The following is a 25,681-nucleotide window of genomic DNA, read 5'->3' as shown; positions in this document are numbered from 1 at the left end:
TTGCAAGTATGTTACCGAGGCGAGATGAAACATGTCTGTAGTGAACGCTGTCCAGAATTCTGAATAAATCGCTGCCACACCCTAAAAAAACGTTTACACCATTTGGGTTTTATTTTGTCCCCCCGAAATAATCGTCCTCTGTCTTGCGCGCATTTCCTTTCTTTAACGCTGCGAGCCTGGTATTTCCTAGTCACGAACGGCTTGCGCGTTATCAGCTTGACACAGCATTCTCAAAAGGAAAGTAGCCAGCGCCGTATTTTCAAGAGAAGAAACGCAAGCAAGGCAGATGACGCTTATTGTTTGGGGGCAAGATAAGCTCCAAAGGGTGTAAACTTTTTTTTAGAGTGTACATGGGGAAATCGCACAGCTCTGATAATTTATGCGTAACGTCATAGTTTATGTTGTTATGACCTTGATGAAACTATCACTTATCCCAAAATTCAAGAACAGCCTCCGGCTACTAAGCTTTACTGCTTTTGACGATCTGCCTTTGCTAGTTCATATGCTCAGCATAATATAGCATACGAAGTTGTAAAGGCGGATACGTACCTTCTTAAAACTGCCGAAAAGGTAAAACTGACCCTATGGTATAGGCGCAAACATATGTTTTGATCTTTTCAGCCATTGGGCATAGGCGCAGGCAGTGCTTAAAGTAAGGGAAGGCCCGGAAAGGGGGGGCCGGGGTTGAGGCACACCCCATGAACGTTTTGCGAAAGGCTCGCACATTTTATAGAAAACGCAAGTGTTTTCCGTAAAACGTACCAAGACTATCTATTGAACTGTTATTGCGGCATACGCGTGTTTTTCACTCACCATCACCATTCATTTCACCGTTGGGTGACGAACTAATCCAGCCTTCTTCGGCAGTTTTTCTCCCGTTGCTCGGTGTTGATGAGACAAAAGGTCGCGTCCTGTCTTCGGTCTCAACGATGGTCTTGATAACGCCGATGTACAACTTTAGGTAATCGGTACGGTATAGTTCGTAGTCCATCTGTACTTCCCTCCTTTCGAAGAGAATTGGCGAATTTGTAGCCAGTCAGCGCTACGTGAGAGGCTTCTAACATAAGCCAAGCATGCGGTTACAAACAATGTTAAACGCATCTTAATTAGCCAGAAGTCATTCTTCGATGTAGACAGAGTTTTGTCCCTTGTATTTATTAATAGCTAACCGTGCGTTTCAGCTCAAGCAGGCATGCTGCCCAGTTCTTTTCTTTCACGCAATACCAAATGAAATCGAGGCTCTTAAGTTTTCTAGGAAATTAGGACAACAATACGTACCACCAACCGGAAGAAAGGGCGTCTTCGTTTTCGTTGTTTCCAGCCCAAATGACCACAGAAGGGTGATGTTGTAGTCGTCGAACCTAAGAACGAAATATTTTTAATGGTGAGGTCTATACGGAACAATGGTTGATTGATTCGAAGTTGCCGTGAGCGATGACCACCATTTTACAAAGAATTCTTGAAGTGTGCCGACAAAATGTTGAAGGCGCGGGCTCTTCAAAATCTGAACTTCATTTTTGTTGATGCTTACCGAAACTGTAAAAATAGGCTTTTACGTAAATTTTGAGATGAAGCTTTCACTAAAGGAAAACATAAATTTCTTAGTTCAAACATTTATGAAAGGCGGAAATGGTCTTATTGTAAGGATAGAATCGCCTTCAGTGGAGTTGGATGAATTTAAATATTACACAAGCACCTATTGAGTATGCAAAAAAATATGTTGATTCGTTCCCTGAAACAGTTTCAACGCTGTCGAAAACCGTTGCCCTCAAGTACCTTGAAAACAAGAAGCTCATAGCTGTTAAACAGCAACTAAATCAATGATTCTTTATGAGGGCGGCTGATAAGTATCTAGAGGACGAGAAAATGTCCACTTCGAATTATCAGCTTGGTTACTTGGACCTTTTAAAAGTAAAAATTTTATTGTAATGATATGCCGAGGAAATTATTTAAACGGGAGGTAATGGTAATCCCTCTACTGAACATGTTTGACGCCCTCGCGGTTGCTGCGGTTGCGTTTGGGGTGCCTTAGTCGTGCCCATGTGCATCTTCCGCTTTTGGCTGTTACTGCTCGTGGTGCATGACCATGACGTACTTGTGATTGTTGAACCACTGGACACCTCCGCATCTAAAGGGTCCATGAGGTACCGATCACGGTAAAGACGCAGACGCTGTCAATACACCCGCACGTTACATTTTGGTACTTATTTTTGCTTCGGTTGGTTTGAATAAATCCGTACTATTCAAAGACTGAAACTACTTTTCTTACTAAAAAACCATAAACTGTCTATGAATGCAGACCCCTTCCTTAAACCTAACACTAAGCGCCAAACACGAAATCATCATGCACAATCAATAACCCCTTACAGTGCTAGGATTAACGCCTTTAAATACTCATTTTTTCCACGCACCATTGAGGAGTGGAACAGGTGTCCGCCAGATCTTTTAACCAGAGCTGATTTTTTGACTCAATGTTTTCTTCACAGCATTTAATTTGAGAGCCATTTATTTCTACGTTTACTTTTTGTATTTTGCATCTGAGCCTTGTATTTATTGCTGTATTTTGTGTTACAACTTGTATTTAACATTTTTCAATTTTGCTAATCCTGTTCTTTTTGCATATATTATGTATTCGCCCCTCCTGCTTGGGCCTGCTGTAGGCCTGCAGTATGTTCTAAATAAATAAATAAATAAATTACCCGCATTCTTTTCTTGCATTGACATGTGAATCAATGTGTGTCAACGCATGTCTACCTATGTTTTATCATTTTGTTTCCTGTACTGCCATGTGCCACGGACCATGTGAAAGGTTGTCGGGACCTTTAGGCAAACCAAGACGGCTTTCCAGTCCTGGCCCCTTCGTTCTAAAAAAGGAATGATTTGATTTGAGCTACTTTTCGCGAGCGCGAAGAGATAAGGAAGAGGCAAGGCACGCGTTGTGGCCTGCACATGAAGTGACGTTCCTATTGACATAAAGGAAATAAAATGTAAAGTACGCTTCTGGCGGATTGTGTATCTTCGCACCGTTATTTCATTCATCTGAGGACGTTGCCTGGGCTGGGAAGTTCATGAATTTCAAGAAACTCGTTGCGTTGAATTCACAAAGCTTTCCGTTTGTAAGGACTCATTATCATCGGTCCTTTCGTAAGGACTCATTATCATCGGTCAGTCGCCTTTGCTTATAATATGCTCTCTAACATAATTATCCGGTGTGCGTTCTGTTACGTTTCGCCTATAACGCGCGCTGTAGCCGGCGCGGATTCAACGGACGCCGGGGCTTCGTTCAAAGCGGCGGACATTTTGGCCCGTTCGGAGCGGCCGCGACGCATCCCCGCCGAGCGCGTCCCGGCATGTTCAGTGCCACGTGTCTTTGTGTGTGCGTGTGTGTGTGTGCCCACGCTTGTCAAAGCGCGGCAGCCGGGGAGAGGAGCTCCCCCAGTGTGAAGCGAGGAGGTCTGACCGGCGCCGGCCCGGCTGATGCGTCACCTCCTTGTCTCTACATGTCTCTCAGTCCGTCCGTAGCTCGCTGTCACGTGGTGTCATCTCGTGACCTTCCTTCTTGCCCGCGACGCCAAGAGTATAAGAGCAGCTGCCCCCGGACGCCAGGAGAGAGGCTCCGATTTCTTCTGTTGAGTAACGTGCTCTCCCGTCTCTCTACTTCGGTCGACCTGACCGCCCGCTCTTTGCGATGCTAGAATAAACAAGTTGTTCTGTTAGCAGTCGCCTCATGCTTTGCTGGGACCTTCGGATGCTTCCAGTGTGCCCCAGGCCGCCAGGCCAACGCTACCCTTGGGGCTTACGACCCATTTGCAACAACGGGCGCCAACGGTCCGGGTGCAACAACGGGTGTCAGCACTGAGGTTCCAACAGCTGGTGGCAGCGCTGAGATTCCAACAGCCGGTGCCATCGGTGCGGTTCAAACAGCTGGTTGCCAGCGGTGAGATCGCGACACCGGAGGCCAGCAGCGAAGATATGCGGTTGACTGTATGCTGAGCAGCACAACGACCATCCGGGAGCAGTGCAACGAGCCCTGTGTGATGACTGGTTGCCTGCAGCGGAACGACTGCGCTGAATTCTTGGCTGCGCCAAGAATTCGGTCGTTTCTTCGCCAAGAATTCAGCGCAGTCGTTTCTTGGCTGCGCCAAGAAACGACTGCGCTGAATTCTTGAATTCTTGGTGAGTGCGGGACTTTCTTCTTCTGAGTTTTGCCAGGCTTTTGTTAGTGTCAGAAACAGAGCTGGTAATTGTGGTTGTCGTTGCTGCCGGGTTAGTTTGCGGCAAGACAATAGTAGGCAGTAGAGAAAGCAGCATTCAGAGCAGCCATGGATTTGAAGTCGTTGCGCAAACCAAAATTGTTGGAGCTTGCAAGGGAGTTGGGTCTGGATGTCTCAGACAAACTCAGAAAACCAGAACTGCTAAGGGCTATTCTTGAGTTAGGAGCTGAGGATGACGAGCTGTCGGAATGCCTTGAGACCATTGAGGAGAGGGAGACGGCAAAAAGACAGGAACGCGAACTTAAAGAACAGCAACAGCAACAGCGAGAGAAACAAGAGAAAGATGAGCGTGAACGTAAAGAACAGATAGAACGAGAGCAACAAGAGAAACAGATAGAACGAGAGCAACAAGAGAAAGAAAAAGAGCGAGAGCAACGGGAGAAAAAAGAAGAGCGCGATCATGCTTTGGAAATGAAGCGTCTCGAGGTAGAGATGGAACGCGCTCGTAATGGAAGTCAGGCACACGGTGCAGGAGAACGAGTATTGTTTAAAATGACTGACCTGATGCGGCCGTTTAAGCTTGGAGAGGACATTGGTTTGTTCCTGGTTAACTTTGAGCGAACGTGCGAGAAGCAGGGGTTCTCTCGGGAAACGTGGCCACAGCGCTTGCTCACTTTGTTACCCGGCGAGGCGGCCGACGTAGTCGCTCGCTTGGAGAGAGAGGAGGCAGAGGATTTCGACAAAGTGAAATCGAGTCTGCTAAAAAAGTACAGGCTGTCAGCGGAGGCGTTCCGTCGGAAGTTTCGAGAAAATGAGAAGGGCAAAAGTGAGTCATATACAGGGTTTGCCTACAGGCTAATGTCAAACATGCAGGAGTGGCTCAAAGAAGAGAAAGCGTTTGGTGACCACGAGAAAGTTCTGCAGTGTTTCGGGCTAGAACAGTTTTATAGTCGGTTACCTGAGAACGTGCGCTACTGGGTCTTGGATAGGCCAGACGTTAGTACGGTGGCTAGAGCCGCTGAGCTAGCCGAGGAGTTTGTGACGCGTCGGGCTCGCGGAGCTAAGGACGGTCAAAAGGGTGAATTTGGCTCCAAGTTTGAGAGGCCGAAGTTCACGCCCATGAGAGCAAAGGGGGACACACGTAGTGCGGACGCGAGTGAAAGCAGTCCGACTGAACGTAAGGAGACGGCGGCAGCCGAAGCCGAACGCAGAAAGCGGTTCGAGGCGAGGCAAGCGCGCGTGTGTTATACGTGCCAGAAGCCGGGTCACTTTTCGGCGCAGTGTCCGGAAACAAAAACAAAAGTCGTGTTTTTGTCATTATGCAGCACTGACGAGAACATGAAGCTTCTCGAGCCTTACATGCGAGACCTCCTCGTAAACGGGAAAGAGTGCCGAGTGCTTCGCGATTCCGCAGCTACGATGGATGTAGTTCACCCCTCTTACGTAGAACCCGATATGTTCACGGGCGAGTGCGCATGGATCAAGCAAGCCGTGGAAGCTCATAGCGTGTGTCTGCCCGTAGCAAAAGTGCTTATTGAAGGTCCTTTCGGAGCACTTGAGACGGAGGCGGCAGTGTCATCTATGCTGCCCCCCCCCCCCCCCCCCCCCCCCAGTACCCGTACCTATTTTCGAACAGGTCCGATCACCTCCTGCGCGAGAAGGGGCTTTTGTTTGGTGAGGCTAGCGTTCAGGCCTTAACCAGATCGAAGGTTCGGGAGCTCGCTGCAAAGGCGGTAGTTGCGGGGCCGACGTTGTCGAACGATGAAAAAGGGTCAGAGGCGCAGCAAGCTGATATTCAGAGCACGCCCGAACTGAATAAAATTGAGCCTGTAGCTTTAAAGGCACCAGATACTGGAGAAGAAATTCCCGATGCGGGAAAGTTAGAAGAGCTATCTGCAGATTTGCTCATCGCGCCTACGTCAGACGGACTTAATAGGTTGCTAAAAGTCAGCCGGGCGGCTTTGATAGCCGAACAAAAGAAGGATGGCAGCCTAGAAATCATACGCTGCATTGTCAAGGAAGGTATCGCTAAGAAAAATGCTCGCTTTGTGGAAAGAGGTGGGGTCCTGTACCGGAAGTATGTAGACCGCAGGGGAGTGGAGTTCGATCAGCTGATCGTGCCTCAGTGCTACCGTCAGGATCTGTTGCGCTTGTCTCATGGGGGTTTGTGGTCCGGACACCTAGGAGTTAAGAAAACTAAGGACCGTCTCTTGCAAGAGTACTATTGGCCAGGGTGTTTTCGGGACGCAGACCACTTTGTGAAGACATGCGACACCTGTCAGCGGGTGGGCAAACCAGGGGACAAATCGAGGGCGCCGTTGAAGTTGGTACCTATCATTACGGAGCCTTTTAGACGGCTCGTTATTGATACAGTGGGACCTCTGCCGGTAACAGCCACGGGGTACAGACACATTTTGTCTGTGATCTGCCCAGCGACAAAGTTCCCTGAAGCAGTGCCGCTTAAAGAACTCAGCTCAGTTGAAATAGTCAATGCACTACTGTCCATATTTGCGCGAGTTGGTTTTCCTGCGGAAATCCAATCAGATCAGGGCACAGTGTTTACTAGCGCTTTGACGACAGCCTTTCTCGAAAGGTGCGGGGTAAAGCTGTTACACAGCTCAGTGCACCACCCCCAGACGAATTCCGTTGAGAAGCTCCTCTCGGTCATGAAGCGCGTGTTGAGAGCATTGTGTTTTGAACATCAAACTGACTGGGAGCTGTGTCTGCCTGGGGCGATGTTTGCATTACGGACCGTGCCGCATGCGGCTACGGGGTTTTCGCCAGCTGAGCTGGTGTACGGTCGCTCGCTTCGGTCTCCGCTTCGCATGCTTCGAGAATCGTGGGAAGGCAGGGGCGACGACCCAGTCGTGGTGGAGTACGTGCTTAAGCTCCTCGAACGCTTAAGAAGGGCACAGGAGTTGTCAGGTGAAGCAATGGCAAAAGCCCAGCAGAAGGCCAAAGTTTATTATGATCGGACAGCCAGGGCCCGTCGTTTTGAGGTGGGCGATGAGGTCATGATATTGCGCACATCGCTAAGAAACAAACTCGACGTGCAGTGGGAGGGCCCAGCACGAATTGTTCAAAAACTGTCGGCCGTTAACTACGTGGTGAGTCTGCCAGGAAAACGGAAAACACAGCAAGTTTACCACTGTAATCTGCTCAAACCCTATAAGCAACGGGAAGCAGTAGTGTGTATGATGGTAAACGCTCCCGAAGAGCTTCCGGTCGAGCTTCCGGGACTAGGCTCAGTGACGAACAGGGAAGACACCGATCAAGTCATTAGTGACTTAATCAGTAAAGCACCGCTGTCGCCTGAGCAGAAAACCGAACTGCGCCAGCTCTTACAAGAGTTTCAAGGTCAGTTCTCTGAGAGGCCTGGTAGGACTTCTGTCCTTACCCATGATATAGAACTTACCTCCCCAGAGCCAGTACGATCCAAGGCGTACCGGGTGTCACCCCGCCAGCACGATATTATGGAGGCTGAGGTAAAGAAGATGCTACAGCTCGGTGTTATTGAGGCGGGTGAGAGTGATTATACCTCCCCTTTGATTTTAGTTGAGGTACCGGGCAAGGAACCTCGTCCTTGCGTCGACTACCGCAGGCTAAATTCCATAACTAAAGATCAAATTTATCCGATCCCTAACATCGAGGAGCGCCTTGAGAAAGTTAGTAGCGCTCAGTTTATTTCCACCCTAGATCTTGTCAGGGGTTATTGGCAGGTTCCACTTACAGAAGAGGCTAGTAGGTATGCGGCGTTCATTTCACCAATGGGAACATTCCGTCCTAAAGTGTTGAGTTTTGGTTTGAAGAACGCGCCATACTGTTTTTCAAGCCTCATGGATAAAGTGTTGCGGGGACAGCAAGAATTCGCTTTACCGTATTTAGACGACGTAGCGATATTCTCCGCATCCTGGTCTGAGCATATGGCACACTTGCGGGCAGTGCTAACCCGCCTGCGCGAAGCGGGCTTGACAGTCAAGGCTCCCAAGTGCCAGTTAGCACAGGCCGAGGTTGTCTACCTCGGTCACGTGATTGGTCGGGGTCGTCGCCGCCCCTCTGAAATAAAGGTGGCCGCTGTGCGAGACTTTCCGCAACCGCGCATGAAGACCGATATTCGGTCGTTCTTAGGTGTCGCCGGCTACTATCAGAGGTACATCCCCAGGTACTCTGATATCGCGGCTCCCCTGACGGATGCTCTAAGAAAGACAGAGCCGCAAACAGTCGTCTGGGACGAGACAAAGGAAAGAGCTTTTAGCGCCCTAAAGAGCGCCCTAACAAGCCAGCCCGTGCTACGATCGCCCGACTACACAAAAGGGTTCGTTGTTCAGTGCGATGCTAGTGAGCGAGGCATGGGCGTTGTACTGTGCCAACGGGAAAATGGAGAAGTAGAACACCCCGTCCTGTATGCTAGTCGTAAGCTGACCAGTCGTGAGCAGGCGTACAGCGCCACCGAGAAAGAGTGTGCGTGTCTCGTGTGGGCCGTTCAGAAATTGTCATGCTACCTAGCCGGCTCGAGGTTTATCATTGAGACGGATCACTGCCCTCTCCAATGGCTGCAGACCATCTCTCCCAAAAATGGCCGCCTCCTGCGCTGGAGCCTCGCTTTGCAACAATATTCCTTTGAGGTGCGTTACAAAAAGGGGAGTCTCAACGGTAACGCCGATGGCTTAAGTCGAAGCCCCTAACGTGGGAATCGGCCTCAAAATTGTTTGTTATTGATTTTTTTCTTCCCGAGGCAGGATTTTTAACATATTGCTTTTGTGTAGTGTTTCAAAGTGATGATGTGCTTACTAGTGCAATTTTCCGATTTGTGGACGCGTTCTGAGTGCTGCTAGACTACTGTAAGGAACTAGGCAGTAGTATAAAAGGGGAAAGAGCCTGGCATGGCTTAGTGAGGGTTGTGCCGTGCTTGCTGACTGAGCGGCTGAGTTTCGGCGCAGTTCTAACGCTTGCTGGGAAAGAGAACAAAAATGGCAACTCTCCTGAAGTCACTTTGCAGTGTCCTGTGTGAACCTGAACGTGAGAACGAGGCCTTCTCGGTGCGCTGCGCTCAAGAAACGCCGAGGGACGACCGACTTCGGTTATGAGCATCATCGAGCGACATCCCTCCGGGCAGCGGATGCAGTCCCCTGACCATCGGGATTCTCCCTCCCCCGGCGGGGCGGTCTGTTACGTTTCGCCTATGACGCGCGCTGTAGCCGGCGCGGATTCAACGGACGCCGGGGCTTCGTTCAAAGCGGCGGACATTTTGGCCCGTTCGGAGCGGCCGCGACGCATCCCCGCCGAGCGCGTCCCGGCATGTTCATTGCCACGTGTCTTTGTGTGTGCGTGTGTGTGTGTGCCCACGCTTGTCAAAGCGCGGCAGCCGGGGAGAGGAGCTCCCCCAGTGTGAAGCGAGGAGGTCTGACCGGCGCCGGCCCGGCTGATGCGTCACCTCCTTGTCTCTACATGTCTCTCAGTCCGTCCGTAGCTCGCTGTCACGTGGTGTCATCTCGTGACCTTCCTTCTTGCCCGCGACGCCAAGAGTATAAGAGCAGCTGCCCCCGGACGCCAGGAGAGAGGCTCCGATTTCTTCTGTTGAGTAACGTGCTCTCCCGTCTCTCTACTTCGGTCGACCTGACCGCCCGCTCTTTGCGATGCTAGAATAAACAAGTTGTTCTGTTAGCAGTCGCCTCATGCTTTGCTGGGACCTTCGGATGCTTCCAGTGTGCCCCAGGCCGCCAGGCCAACGCTACCCTTGGGGCTTGCGACCCATTTGCAACAACAGGCGCCAACGGTCCGGGTGCAACAACGGGTGTCAGCACTGAGGTTCCAACAGCTGGTGGCAGCGCTGAGATTCCAACAGCCGGTGCCATCGGTAAGGATCAAATAGTTCTTAAGAACTAGTATAGCCTACGAAGCTTTTCATGAACTCATCACCTGGCTCGCTCGCGTCATGTGTTTTGTTTGATTTCAACCTTTCTTATAGCGGAAGTCAGACGCGGGCACGTCTAGTTACGCCTTTGGAAACTCTGTAAGCTTCTTATGGACACACCACTTTCTGGAAGGAAAATCTACTACAAGGGGATAAGGTGGAAGCTTGGGCGAGTTGGCGATTTATTATCGACATGTTTGCACAGCGCAAAAGACGAGAACTGAAGGAAGAACGCAACACAGGCGCTGCTTAGGCGCTGCTTGGAACGGATATTCAAGATGACATAAGTTTCCAGATATAAATTCCCGAACTTTGCGGAGAAATGCATTGGTATTCCAGTTAATTTGTTAACAAATTATCGTTTCATGCACTGAAGCACACAAGTGACTGGCACGCCAATGCATTTCTCCGCTAGGTTCGGGAATCTGTATCTCGAACCTGGTGTCGTCCTGAAAATTCGTTCCAATTGGATCCGCCTTGCGAACTGCACGGCTGGAATTTGTAAATTGCAATATAGGCAATAATGCAATTAGTTAAAAACTTAATTGGTGAATGTTTATTTATTAGTGAAATTTGCATCTTAATTGTTTGTGGAAGTAGTGTCCGCCGCTTCGAGTAGACCGGCTAATAAACTAGAATTGAGCTATCTGCCACAGGCAACCTTTAAAAAAATTGGAAATTGTTCGTTGAAACACCCTGTGTGTGTGCGTGCGCACGTGTGTGTGACGGCAGTCAGTCAGCCCTGTGTGTAGAGTTCGCGTGCCAGCGGTGTTATTCGCCATTTGACATAGGTAAAGGTTTTCAGGGACGTTATGTAGTTGACGATCACCTGTTGCTGGACTTCGGTGGCGACATTGTAGAGAAAAGATCGATCCGCCGGATAAAGACTCGCTGAAAACATCATGTCCTGCCAGATAAGGATTCCCAGCTCGTCGGCGAGGCTATAGAAGTAATCCGTTTCGTACACGCCGCCGCCCCAAACGCGAAGCATGTTCATGTTCGCCTCCTGCAAAGAATGGGTGCAAACAGCGGATCTCATTGTGTATTTTTGCCTGTGTATTGAGCGTACGTAATACATTTGAGTTCTCTGAAGTGCTTTCATTTTACTACCAAGCACAGCCCCCGCCAATGGTGCTCTCTTTAACCACCGGCCAGTGGGATCGCTATGGGAGATTGTGCAAAGTTTCAAGGCAAGTGGACTCGCTGAGGTGGCTACAGTCAGTGGAGAGCTCGGCAATATTTTGCTTGCGAGAAAGTATACACTCAAGAACGGTGCCATGGTTTCATCAACAAAACTCAGATTTCTATAGACATCGTCTTAGTGTTCTTTTTTTTCTTGTGGGAGCAGCGGTGTCTGTGCATACACCCGCGTAATGCGCAAACACGACTGCGCAGACACCTCCCACCGTCACGCGGTGAATTTTCACTTCATCGTTTCAAGCTCTTACAACACTCATAACATTCATCAGCTGCATATGACACTGCAGGTAAAAAGATATATATGTATTGCAAAACCCAAGAAGGCAGAAACGAGAATACGTAGAGACGACATCAGCGCCCCTGGGATCCTACTCTTTCTTGTCTGTTTTTGTTTAGCACTGCAGACGCAACTTTCTGACTAGCCCAGTACTCTATTTTCGTTCGGGAAGCAATATTGCAGCAGCTACGAACACAAATAACGTTATTGATTTTCGAAACATTTCAGTATAATGTTTCCAAAGTTACCTTGACAGAAAGCAGCAGCTCCCTGACGTACTCGTTTGTGATTCTCTCCGGAAATATATCTGGTGGCACCCAGTTGCTGCCTTTAGCATACACGGGGACGTCATTAACCACGAAGCCGAAAGCAGTCGCAGTGTCAAAGTCCTCTGCAACGCAAATGGAATTGAACGCAAAAGAAACAAGTTCTGTGTTGTCTTGCAAACTCGACTGTATAGTTCTTCATAACCAACACGTCTGCGTTTCCTTCGCAACATCATGGTTTTAGCCAGACGCATAAACAGCATGCAAGACTAGCACAATGTAATGATCAGTTTAGTACGATATTCTTTTCTATCCTTATAGCACACCGTGCACGTATATGGTTTCGAAGTACTATAGGGTGCTCATCTTTGAAGCAGGTTGAAAGTGCTCGAGCGCTTGAATGAAAAAATGAATTCTGATGTTTTATGTGAAAAAAACATCCATATGATTATGAGGCACGCCGTAGTGGGGGACTCGAGGATAATTTTGACCACCTGGATTTTTTTAACGTGCACCCATGCATAGCACAAGGACGTTTTTGCATTTCGCCCCCATCGAAATGCGGCCGCCGCAGGCGGGATATGAACCCGCGCCCTCGGACGTAGCAGTGCAATGCCAAAGCTACTAAACCTCCACGGAGGGGAGCACTTGAATACTAATGAGTAGCTGTTTTGTCTAGGAAAGGATGACCCTATGCGCGCCTATAAAACAATTGTTTGGTTTATGCATTGGCTCTTAATTATTCATCCATGACCACTGGTGCAACTGTAGGGCCTTATAATATCGTCTGTCGTTGCTGGCCCCAAATTTGAAACTGTTCTCGGTTCTCGTAATACATACGTGGTGCACAGACGTGCACCTTAACCGCCATGTATCTACGAACGTCAAATACATAAATCTCAGCGTCACATCATGGTTCTCAATTCAGTGGCTGTCATGCCCTTGAAGGTACCTTTGTTGTTTATTCTTAAGTTGCTACAATTTCTCTTCGGGCTCTGTCACTTAATTTGTTAGGTGGATTGGCGTGCAGACAACCGTGAAACAATTTCACGTAAAAGTGACTTTTTAATTTTGTGTGGTGGTTAAAGGCCACCACACAAAATATGACAAATAGGATAAATATAAAAAGGATAAATATGATATGACAAATATGAAAATAGGATGTGACGCGTGACGTCACGCGAAACTTCGTGATGAATTGAGGCGTGTGACATCATGAACCGACGTCACAATTAGTCAGACTTGCTACATGTGGTAGTATCCAATATAACGTACGCTGCTAAAGCCTTATTCTTAATTTTAATATATGTGTCAGAGGAAAACATGCTCGCACAGTTTTGTAACGCCGGCCTAAAGGTGTACGGTTATAGCGGCTTGCGTCGAGTTTCGCCATTTCTTTTTCGTTTTGCCAGTAAGTGCGCAGGTCACTAATTTTGTTGTCGCTGAAACGTACTATAAAACTGCGGATCGTACTCTTCAACACTGCAGTCGTAGTAAAATATAGAATAACAAAGTCGTCAGGAAGCAGCACAGCAAAGACATAGCGTCCTACAGCCATTTCACCAAGCAGGAATACAATCTAGTGCATTTGACATTACAAAGCAAATATAGCGAGACTTGTAACAATAAGTGGGTATAGAACACGAATGATCAAAGCATAAAAAATGATGAATAGGTAAATAAGATTATGTATCACCATCAGCGAAATTTCTCAGTTCAATCATCAGAGTGGATGCAGAGTGAAAAGTAGGGTCGGTGTTCTAATACAGTGAAGGATCAATTGGTTCCAAGAACTCACGCACTATCAATGCAGCGCATGCAGGGGCATTTTTCGTGGTGCTTAATCCAGTGCCCCTCTTTTGTCAAATGTCGTCGCACGCGGCACACTCTTATTTCTCAGACGCTTCAGGATCTACACGCAAAAAGCTTTATTGATAGCTCGACCTTCAGGCACAAGTTTGTGGTTCACAATTGCATGGCAAGAAAAAAGACAATGTGTTAAACATGACTAATTTTTGCTTTATATTTTATGGCCTTTGGGGAGGGGGGAGGGAGGGGGGACTCTGTTTATTTTTATTTTCCCACTCTTTGCTGTAGACATCGTGTTTGTAAATCCAAGTTTCGCCACCGGTGACATACGTCCTTTTGCAAGAATTCATCGCTGTCGTTCGATGTTTTCTAATCAACGCGACATTCTTTTCGTCGCAGCTTCTGCTGAGGAGTGTGCAGTTGTTCCTTTTCATTTCGTATATATTCAATGAGAGCTCGGTGCATCCACGACGTATCCAAACGAAATGCTTCTGATGTCGTTATAACAGTCCTTCAACGGTCACTGAGCACAAGAGAACGCACATGGTCGATGTTTTAACTTCGCACCAAGTCGCGGGCAGTCCTGATCTTGCACCGTCCTTCGCGTTTCCACGGTCTGAAAGCGCTAGAGCCACTTGGACACAGCTATTTCCTTGAGCGCATCCTTCCCATAGACTTTTCGTAACATTCGATAAATTCGTGCACCATTCTTGCTCATTTTCATAGGAAACTTGATATTGATTTTTGGTTCCGTGAATTCGTAGATCTTGACTTAGACAGAATAATTAAAATTGGTTGCACAAAAAGTGCACGCAGAAAATTCTCTCTCGTCGTGCAGCACGCTGGCTTGTACGAGGTGCCAACCAGGTCTTTTAAAGGGGAGAGAGCGTAGCCGCTGCACCCTGTCCCACTTTCTTGCTGACTCACTGCATGAACTTTTGTGACAGACTTCGTATGACCTACAGCAGGTGCAAACTAGGCCAGGAACAAGTATGTACCCCTGCAGCTGCAGGGGAAGCACTGTCTAAGCTCTGTGTTAAATTTGCGTTCGTGGCTCTTTTCAGTTCAAACCATATTCTTGCGAAAAAAACTAAACAAAATAATCTCAGTGCCCTACCACTCTGAGAAAAAGTATGACCAGCGAAGGTGTGTAGGGCGGCCCCTTAATGGCGAATTGCACATCCGCCGCGGGATGGGCCGGTATTCACTATCTCTGGGATCGGCCCAAGTATGGGGAGTCTCTTACTTACGACACGAAAATTTCCTTGGACGGTAGTAATATACAACATCGCTGCAAAAAGAACGGCTTGCTTTTCTTTGTTATTGTTTCTTTTAGTTTAAACCGCAAACGCTGAACCCTAGATATAATGCGTATACTTAATAAATACCTAGGAAAATAGACTAATCACTTCTATGCCACCCACTCTTGAAATACTTGCCCTTTGTAAATATAAAATCAGCAAACGAGGTTCTCGGTGTTAGTGGTCATGCGCAGATTGATGCTGTTCCTTGACATATAAAAAATGTTTGTAGTTGCTGTCCAGTGACAACAAAAAAACTTACGGATCACGTTCTCGTTCAGCTGAACTGTTCGAAACCCGATCCGGATGCTCTTCTCGAACGGTTCGTCGTCTACGGAAGCTGATATTTTGAGCGTGTATAAACTTTGCGGACCATAACCGACTGGCCACCAGCGAAGAATAGTGATGCCCTGCGTTTAAAGAAAGAACTATCAATACTTTGAGTTAGTGTACAATGGAGCAATGAAGAAATATACCTTTAGTGTCTTCCCTAAGATGAACTCGATGACGTCGAATATTATAAAACAAAAATCAGGCGTACCACCATTAGGAGCTTGTCAAAAATGTTTGTGCTATTTATTTGAACCCATACATATTAAACCTTGTTGTTCTTTTGCTTATAAAATATTAAATATACGCCGGAAACCATGAATGGTTTGTTCTTTAGCGAACCGCTCCAGCGCGGAAGGAACTGTGACTGCAGGGCTTTTTTGCCAGCTGTAGAAAAATATTACCCGCTCACAGCACAATGAGCCCTGTTCCTTAAAAAGGTAGATAAAATACAAGATTTAAAAAGCTTACCTCCGGCATTGGGACAAGTAGTTCGAGCTTGCTATCCGGTTGCATCGACGGCTGAAATGTAACAGAGTCCATGCCCAGAAAAACATCCTGCAAAGTCATCCAGACTGTTCCAATCCGTGGCTTAGTACTTGAAGACTTGTAACAGAGGGTAACATTGAGAGCCCATCTGTCGTTACCATGTTCTTGCTCTGAAAAAAGCGAGCAGGTTGCATGAACCTCAACGTCACATTGATTTGTAGTTTGGGGCTAGTGGGTGACTGAGTGCCTATTCTACATCTATTGAAGGAAGCAAACTGCATCTCAGTAGATTTTCTGCAGTATAAGCAGTCAGTCTGTGTTACTGTTTTACACTCTGCAGGGCTACGCGGAGCTGCTCTTTGATCAGTGAACACGAAGCATGCGAACACATATAAATCACCATCACTATCTTATCAATCACCGTCCTTCAAATATCGGGCCAAGCGCCGTAAGGTAACATTAACCAGCGCACCGAAAACACCGGCCCAGGTCCTCACAAGAAATGTAGGCCCATAGAAACATCAGCCCAATTAGGATGTACAAGTTCTTAGGCCTTCAGACACCTGGGAAGACTACGTCAAAAAACAAAACGAACGTATGTGTAATCGCCTAGCGTCCCCTTTTGCATTGAGTGCTGATCGTCTTATAAGCAGCTGAGCGTGAGAGAAGTGACAACTCTTTCCGTGGAAAAAAGCATGAAAAAAGCAATCTGTTAAGAACCAATTTATTGTGCCGCTGTTCCATTGCTTGTGACGCATGTGATAGCAGTACAGTAGTACTGCGGATATCGTAAGCGTAACGAAAGTTTAACGCAGGCACAGAGCTTTGCGAGAGGCTTCACGAGGGTGAATACGGGCACATCAATGTACCAGAGTTGGCCAGCAAGTGTTTTCGTACTCACGAGTAGCAGTAACAGTTAGTAACCGAAGCTGGCACCGAACCGAAGTAACCGAACCAGTAACCGAAGCTGGCACCAATAATTATTGACGCTCATGATCACAGCAATAAAGCAGTGGTGCCACAGATGTCAGCGTTATATATACTGTGCGTGTTAAGCAAGCCTATTACCAGCAGTGACATAGCTATCAATAATTCTTACAACAAAGCAGCTTTATATAAACGTGGAGAAAATTGTGACGAGTGCTTTGGTGGTGAGTGGAACGTCGCGGTATTTCTATTTCACGACACAGGTAACGTGTAAAAGCACGCTTACTGTGAGAAATCGTTTCCACTAATACATCGCGGATGACGACGCCATTGGTCCCTTCCAGCTGGATAGGCTTCCTGATGACAAAAGGGAAAAACCACTCATATTTTGAACATTATAAGCATCACTCGTTGCTTTCAGGAATGATTTGGAAACACACTCAAGAAAGTTTGATAGGATGCTGCTTTTGCGTCAGTGACAGTATTAGACTGGTAACACCATTGCCGCACGATGCAAAGTACTCTTGGTCGACCTAAGGATTGGTGGTCTGTACACGATGGTTGATGTAGACCAGACGCGACGTCAATTTTCTTTATATGGACGTTAAACGTTTAAAAAGTATTCCTTGTAGCAACAAATAGGACCAATGTTCTTTTCAAGCATAGCGCGGTACGGTCTTCATTGCGTGCTTCAATGCGATTACAAAAATTTTCTCAAGGAGCCAGGAATATAGGTATCTGCCAGACCGAAGCTTGAAAAGCACTTCATTAAGGGACATTGGCTAGCGCTGGTCACTTGTCTTTCATATCAGTGAATCTTTTTTAATCAAATATTGCCGTGAAATAAAAAAAAATTTAAGCGAAGCCATCCAACCCCATAAACTACTGCGACCATGTTTGCCCTACAGTAGTGAATGCATTTAAACTGGTAAGCTGCGACAAAAATGTCCTAATATTTCTCGACATGTTCATATGAAACCGAATAGAAAAACAAGTACATTGACACGAAAAGCGTTTACACAGGATAAGATAAGACAATTCTATCACATCTCATGCTCATCCAAGCAAAACGCCTTGCTCATTATCTCTACCGGTAAGTGTGGCACACTGGTCTTTGAACACTACGTCCGCATCAGGCGGAGTAGCATGCGCTGATCGGTGCCGTGGTTACCAAACGCCAGTAGAAGGAAAGGAAGGCGCCCAGTCCCAGCTGAAGGAGCATGGCATCTTGCGGATCAAGTTGACGTGACAATGTCCTTTCTGCACCGCCGGTGGGCAAAGCGGATACACCGGGTAAGCTGCACGTTGCGCCTCGTGCATCCGTTTCGCATATTTTACAGGCGACTCGCAACGCACGGATATGGTGTTCCTCCTCTGTAAGCATAAAGCACCACGCAAGTGTTGCGGTATCTCCCAGCTTTCTTGCATAACACCGACCGACACATTTATTCTATTTTGCTTTCGAAAAGCTTCACCGTATCGTTATTCACAGCACCAGAAAAAGGTTAAAAAAATTGTTATTTTATTGCTTTCTTTCCCGTGGACTAAGCTCAGCGCGTATTGGAGCTTCTTAGAGTAAGCTGCTTATGGTAAGCAGTGCATGTGCTCGTGTTTCCCATAGCTCAGCGCCGGCTTTCGGCTGAGCGTCACCTTTAAAGTTAAATATCGCCGATTACCTGAACCATCAATGCTGCGACGGAATCCAAAACAAATAACCAATCACTTTTTGAGCAACACTTCTGTATTATTCCTGCTGCGTCTAGGACTAGGAGGCCAAGAAGATGCATGAGGTTGGATCGCCGCCAGGTTTATGCTAATCGATGTTTGGCCACCACTCCTGGCGCTGCCTAAGGAAACAGCACGTGTTTTATCAAGGCAACAAGAAGGTCTTACTAAATTGCGGTACCATTGCTGACTGCTAGCACTACGGCCTTTTCTTTTTTCTCTCTATCTCTTATGGCTATGGCGTTGAGCTGCTGAGCTCGAGGCCTCAGGTTCTATCGTGGCCTCGGCGACCTGCAAAACACTCGCTGACCTAAATTTAGTTGCAGGTTGCAGTACCGCAGTCGGTCAAAGTTAGTTTGGAGTTTCCCACTAGGGCGTGTATCATAATGAGATCGTGGTTCTGGCATGCAGAATGATGGAATTTAATTTTCTCTGCTAATAGCAATAGCGGCTAGCCAATGATAAGCAGTTCTGGCGAACAGAATGCTTTGTCAATTCAAATTACGAACCATAATACATTTCGCTCGTGCAAACTGCAGCCGCTAGCTCAAGTCTTCACCATTATCTTTTTTTTTACGATCGCAAGATTAAATGGTATTGCTGCTATGATAAAACATGAACGCCGAGTTATACGACTAATATTCCAAAAACAAATACTACATTTTATTTATAGCGCAGCCATTAGGCGCTCGTTCCTGCGGTGAGAGTCGGCGTCAGCGTCGGCGTCGGCGTCAGCGGCGTAACCGGGCGAACGAGCACAGCGAACAATGAAAGATCGAGCGCGGAGCGGGAGATGAAAGAGGCGAGCCGCGAACGGCGGAGACCAATGAGAGCGGCACCTTCAGAGATGTGCGCTCGGGAAAATGGTGTCATGCCGACCTGGCCGACCGCTCGATGCGTTCTCGTATCTGGGGCGCTATAACGTAAAACTATTCCAAACTTTTGTATTCCAATTCTGCTATCAGCCCTCCACGATTGGCCAGAAACTTTTTTCTACCGCGCCCACTTCACCTGTCTGTCACGCGACGTCACGAAAACTGCGATACCTCCCCATCTGATATGATGTGTACATACTGATTATACATGATTTGACAGAAAAAAAGAAAAACAGTTATTTCTGATTCGATCCCTTTTCGCCATTAGCCCTCGGCTATGGGCAAAAAGTTTTCGGGCTGCACCCACTTCACCTGCCTGTCACGCGACGTCACAAAACCGCACAAACTCACCGCGTCAAAGTGACGTGTACGCGATAAAGATGCATTAATATGCCGAACAAAACTGAATTTTTTTCGGAATAGCCGCAGGCTGCCCCGTTCCGAAAGCAATAAAAGATAGCTGCCACCGATCGCTGAGACGCTGACTACTCGCACCTGCCGGAGAGCGTGGGTGTATTTGCGTATAATAAAACTTCTTGCGTGGCCGTGTAACGTTTTCGAGCCCTTTCGGCACGTTTACCGCCTCATTCTGCCAACTGTTCTTTGCTGGTGGTCAGTTTTAGCGTCATTCTTAAGCTTCCGTTGCATGCCGCCGTGATTTTCGACCAGCCACCACAAGCTAAGTAAGGGAAAGCCGACCAATCGCAGACGCCGGCACCACCCTCTTCATCCGGTTATCGATTATCAGTGCACTGGCTCTGCTCCAGTGAATCCTTCTCCACTTGAGCGTTCTCTTCGCCTCTTGTCAGCCAAGTAGATACGACAAGCCGCTCAAGGTAGGTAATGTTATTCGTTTTTCAAGCAAACAAAAGTCACCTCCTATGAATGAGGACAGCGTTTGATTGGTCTGTTCAGACAACCCTGCGGGTGACCGCCCGGTGCTTGCGTTGGTGGTTACGCAAATCGGACGTCAGGAGATTGGAATAGAAACATATTGGAATAGTCTTACGTCATAAGGCCCCCTGGTCTCGGCCAGACCACTCGTTTCATACTATCTCGCATGCTTGTGTCAGCACTCTGTCGCGCTTGTTTGGCTTGCTTAGTTCGGTCTCGTTCGCGCTTGTTTCGATTATCGTTTTTATCATTATGTATTTTTCATTATTGTTTCATTATTATTTTGATTATTATTCATATTATTATTTTATCATTATTATCATGTTTGCTATTGTTCTGTAACGTGATTCTATGCGTGACGAAAATTGTGCAGTACTTTCTGGAAGCTAAGCGGCCCTCGCGGTTACACTGGAACCTTTGACGAGTCACGTATAAAAACTGTTGCGCTTGACCCACAGATCTGATTTTCGACGAATGCCGACTCTGCTACATGTGTCTCAAATTCTTTGCCTCAGCATATCGCGAAATGAATGCACGTATAGAGCTGCGCTAAAATTTCGCATTAGGGAGTATCATAATCGTTGGTGAATTTTTTTCCTTGCTTATTTGAATCTCCTCTGCAAATAAATACGACTGTAGTTCTTGTCCATTGTTAGCCTTGAAAGCTGATCTGCCTCCAGGAGACTTAGGATGCGATTGCATTCAGGCGGACATTAAAAATCCCAATTTATATAATTAGGTAACATTCATGTATTGGTTCTGACGTATGCCCGTGTACGTTAGTCAATTTCGTAATGTCATTATGCGGCACGCTCAGTAAATGAAAACGTTTTCACACACTGATCGCATAGGTTAACCTTTCTCTTTCAAAACATACAGAAGCCGTTTTCGCATAAAAATTTGTCAGCAGTCTGTGGCTGTACCCTAAGACTCCTTTAAAGTTCGCACGCGAAGGTCCCAAAGAACTTCGGGTATCGCCTTCTGGAAGAGCCCGATAAATTTAGCGTGTAATGAAGAGAATACAAGTTGCAATAACCAGGAAATATATAGGACCCAGCCACTGGCACCACATTTTCGGCACAGTTAAAACTTGCTTGATAAATGATATTTGTTCATGTTTGAGCCGAGCAAGAACATTTATTTACATTGAAGTACAAAATAAAATACTTTTTCTTTCTTTGTGAACTTGGGTGATAAAGACGCGCAACCGGAAGTTCTCTGGGGTTCCCAAAACAGGCTGCTGTCACAATGTGGACAAAAGGGTCTGTACGAAGAGAGGCAACCAATGCTCACCGATGCAATCAGACTTTCTTCACACAGCTTACCTGCAGTAAGGACTTTACTTCTGCCTCGTACCTAACGAACATGTTGCTTGCGTTGAGCACTTGAACGCCGTTTAGCACAATTCCGCATGCCGTATCGATACCGTGAGCAACGAGGGTTACCTCTTCGTGTTCCAGGAGGTCTCTGGGAGCTGTGTGCGAGCGCATTGTACAGAATATTTCCGCTCAATCGTAAATCTTATCGACCAACGGAATGGCGCGCGTTGTGCAATATGTGCGTACGGCAGCCATACCTATAAACGATCTGTAAAACGTCCAGTCTTCCAAGGCGACCCACTCGTAGTTCACGTCGTTGAAACCATAGTACGGTTCCCTAATTATGCCACTCCTCATCAGATCCGTGTAAATTCCACCAGGAACAATGGCGCGAATTTTAATCGCTAAACAAAGAAGAAAAAAAGAGGCGAGGGGGTTACAGAGACAATACACTTGTACTGACAAATGATTCATTTAGTCAATCGTACAGCTGAAAATAATTTTTAGAATAGGCGGCATTCAGAGTACTTCCTACTACTCAATTCATGTACTACCCATCATGTACTACCCAACTGCGCTGCTTGCAGCCCCCGTACACACGAGCGCCGCAGTTGCTTCAAATAATTGTATGAAACGCTATGGTTTTAGCCACAGCCTTTTCTTTGAGAGACGCTGGTCATAGCGCCGATAAAGAGGGTGTTTTTGAAGAAACGCGATATTAACAGATCAATTGGAAAAGCACACAGCTTAAAGCAAGAAACTTGACTTGTTGACGGTTGCCTATGAAATAGCGGCGATGCATTCTATCGGCGTAGCAGGGCATTATTATTTATTTTTATGTACCACTGAAGCGAAATAATATCGTATTGTGAACTCTTTCCCCCAACTTGCGCCGTTTGTGTCGTGTAGACTGCAGTCGAGAAGAGTGGGTCCGTTCTTTTATCAAAATAAAGGCAAGTGTGTTTATTATCATGGGAAACCTGTACAAACGCAGGCTTTTTCTAGAACTTGGCACCTGCGGAAAGGTCAGGGAGAGGTCAACATTTCTCCGTAACTGTCCTCGGCCTGGTGTATTGTTATTTACCGTTTGTGCCGGTGCCGGTGACCTGCCTCAAAATAACTATTTGCTTCTAAGTCTCATCGAATGCTTCCGAATGTGCTAAATCTGGCAGAGTAGGGAGAATACACGAAACATATGGTTCAACAGAGGCTCACGTTCTTTATCCAATCCGGTCAATCGTTCTCTGGAAGGGTTGCTAAAAGTGGACCAGCACAGTACCGTGGTACGAAAGAGTCTACTGTCGTAAATATATATCGTAGATCATCAGGGAATATTCCCCCAAATGAAGGTGAAAACTTAGATTAAGAACGGTGGATACCTTTCCTTGCTATCTTGTACTAACCCACAAACGTGGAATTCCGCACAAAGAAAATAAGGCTTACATTTGTTCCGGTTGTAGGCCTTCCACTGGCCTTCCAGGGAAAACTCAGCAAATGTCTTTACAAGAGATACGCAGGAATATAGGGAGACAATATGCAACAACAGATCTGTCATACTCTCATTGACATCGCAAGGCACGTTTGTTGGTTTCAAGGGAAATAGCACAACCCACTACGGGGGATAAGCGGAGAATCGCGTGGTAGTAGATGACAATGGTAACGTGAATAATTTTTGCGCCAGACGCTTGCTTCTAGTATTTGTAGGTTGAAGACGCTTTAGGCAGGTTTTCGAAAGTATGTGGCAAAACAGCTACACCGTAAACGGGTTTCTATATTCTGCTTCAGTAATTCCGTGCAGCGAAGCCAAGGCTATGCGAGCCGCGAGAGCAGATTGTTCCGCAGCGAGATTTAGTGCCACAGTTCGGAACCCGCTGGACGACTAAATGGCTTTGACAAATGGTCCTGTCGGCAGGTGCTTGCTTTGAAGCTCCTCTACAAGTGGCATGGTGGTTTATTGCGCGATTTCGCTTCGCTCTTTACAAGAATATTTATTGAGGCTCTATGATACTGAAAATAGATATCTCCACTTGTTCGAATTAAAACGTGGGAACAACAGCAACAGCAACAGAAAAAAGCATTATTGCAACGCTGCCGCACATATATTAATTTGCATTTAAAGAGAACAAATAATTCACTGATTTGACTGTTCCTAAATTCATACTTGTATTCGGCACAGCAACAAGACCGCGGAGGGCTCCTTCTTCGGTAGTGCTTCATACTTCGCAGAAACTGCGTCCGCTGACTTGCTTGTCTGGTGTCGTTCCAAGCGGCTCTTTTACGCGAAGGAACGAATGAGTTGGCGTTGAACATGCTTGGAGCAGTGAGGAAGGTGTGCGGTAAACGTACACGAATTCCAATCAGGAAAATGGCTGCACTTACGAATGCCGGTGAGCGCACCGTGTACAAGTGGATGTTACAAGAGGGATCAAGAAATGGCGCCACCGTCCCGTGCGACACGCTGATCAAGTGCTCCTTCTGAAGCCTCCGCTTCCATTGTCTCTGAAACCCTACTACTCCTCTGTATTTCGAAATATTTTGAAGCCGCACGCTTTTTTGTGTGTCAGAGGGAATATGGAACGAATTTTCTACCGCTGCTATCACAACCGTTCGCCGCCAGCACACGACAGAGCGCGGAAGGGCACCTTTAAGATGTGCTCGCCCTTTTGATTGGCTGAAGAAGCCTGTAACTTCCACAGTGATGCACGGAAATGAAGTGTACATCTGCAGCCAGTTGCTTGTTTTTCAAGCACGACATTTTGAAACAAATTACGCCCATGTGACGAATGAGTTGGTAGCTTGCATGAAACAGCATCGCCAAAAGGCCCAGAACAGTGAGTCATGGCCTACAATACGTACTCGAGCTAATCTCATTATTAACAATAAATTAGGCTTCTACATAGCTAAAAACGATGTAAGAACGCAAGATAAAAGTTGGGCCACAAAGTTTTCGTGATACGTTTATGCCTGGCAATTCGTTACCTTCTGAAGGTGCTTTGAAGCAGAGGTGCGCGCACTTTCATTTTCTGCCAAGCGTATTCAACCCTTCGCATTTAGGTGTGAAGCGCTTACATCTAGACAACAAGCGTATTTTAAAGCATCTGAAGTAGGTCAAGCAGAAGCAAGGCTTAGTTACGGTACATAAACAGAACGCCTCCAAATGCCTCAGGAACTGACCGAAAAGATTCGAAATGTCTCGTGCACCTCTGCTCACAATTGAAAGACAATACTAACAACTGAATGCTTCTGTGTGCGTGCGTACGTGTGTGTGTGTGTGTGTGTGTGTGTGTGTGTGTGTGTGTGTGTGTGTGTGTGTGTGTGTGTGTGTGTGTGTGTGTGTGTGTGTGTGTGTGTGTGTGTGTGTGTGTGTGTGTGTGTGTGTGTGTGTGTGTGTGTGTGTGTGTGTGTGTGTGTGTGTGTGTGTGTGTGTGTGTGCGTGTGTGTGTGCGTGTGTGCGTGCGTGCGTGTGTGCGTGCGTGTGTGCGTGTGTGTGTGCGTGCGTGCGTGCGTGCGTGCGTGCGTGCGCGTGTGTGTGTGTGTGTGTGTGCGTGCGCGTGTGTGTGTGTGTGTGTGTGTGTGCGTGTGTGTGTGTGTTTGTGTGTGTGTGTGTGTTTGTGTGTGTGTGTGTTTGCACGTGCGTGCCTGCGTGGGTGCTATAAGTAATCATTAAGAACAACAGCGCAATCATCACAGCCGTGAACACTGCTGTCACCTTTACTGCCGTACTGCTGCTTAAAGGACTCTTCTGACAAAACACTAAAGGTGGCAAAAAGCAGAAACAAGACGGAAAACACGGCTCTCATTAGGGCTGTCTCGTCTTAACTGTCGTCAAATGGCCTCTCAGCAATCTGCTGTATACGCGCTCTAAACCTACGCGTAAAACTGCCCCCACGCGATCCGTTAAACAAAGCATTCATCTTAGCCTGCAATAAGGATGGCCGTGGTGTTTCCATCCACTACTCCGCAGCAAGAACCGCGGAAGGCATACAAGCTTTACGAGCTTGGTCTTATATTTCAAGCACATTTTCATAGTGCACTGTGTTAAGCTCGAATGAGCAACTTCGTTTCAACCGACCGGGGTGTCAACATTGTTGGCAGATGAAATTATATTTGGTTTGCGAAAAATAATATTGTTCTTTATTTG

General features: G+C 47.0%; 1 protein-coding gene across 3 annotated transcripts in view; it reads right to left on the bottom strand.

The window, feature by feature from the left end:
• The window catches only part of LOC139059672 (beta-mannosidase-like), a 34,843-nt gene extending 11,733 nt beyond the window's left edge, over positions 1-23,110 (bottom strand). For all 3 annotated transcript variants that reach the window (XM_070538097.1, XM_070538099.1, XM_070538098.1), the window contains exons 1-11: positions 22,984-23,110; positions 21,798-21,944; positions 21,547-21,695; positions 17,899-18,101; positions 17,014-17,084; positions 15,783-15,970; positions 15,244-15,391; positions 11,854-11,996; positions 10,958-11,134; positions 1,279-1,361; positions 814-1,004 (exon numbers count right to left, since the gene is read on the bottom strand). In XM_070538097.1, the coding sequence (XP_070394198.1) occupies positions 814-1,004; positions 1,279-1,361; positions 10,958-11,134; positions 11,854-11,996; positions 15,244-15,391; positions 15,783-15,970; positions 17,014-17,084; positions 17,899-18,101; positions 21,547-21,695; positions 21,798-21,944; positions 22,984-23,095 (1,612 nt within the window). In that variant the 5' untranslated portion in view covers positions 23,096-23,110. The remainder of the gene's footprint in view (positions 1-813; positions 1,005-1,278; positions 1,362-10,957; positions 11,135-11,853; positions 11,997-15,243; positions 15,392-15,782; positions 15,971-17,013; positions 17,085-17,898; positions 18,102-21,546; positions 21,696-21,797; positions 21,945-22,983) is intronic.
• Between the last annotated feature and the right edge of the window lie 2,571 nt (positions 23,111-25,681).

The sequence above is a fragment of the Dermacentor albipictus genome, chromosome 4 (genome assembly GCF_038994185.2).
Source record: "Dermacentor albipictus isolate Rhodes 1998 colony chromosome 4, USDA_Dalb.pri_finalv2, whole genome shotgun sequence".
Taxonomy (NCBI): Eukaryota; Metazoa; Arthropoda; class Arachnida; order Ixodida; family Ixodidae; genus Dermacentor; species Dermacentor albipictus.
This window is presented reverse-complemented; position numbering and strand designations above follow the sequence as displayed.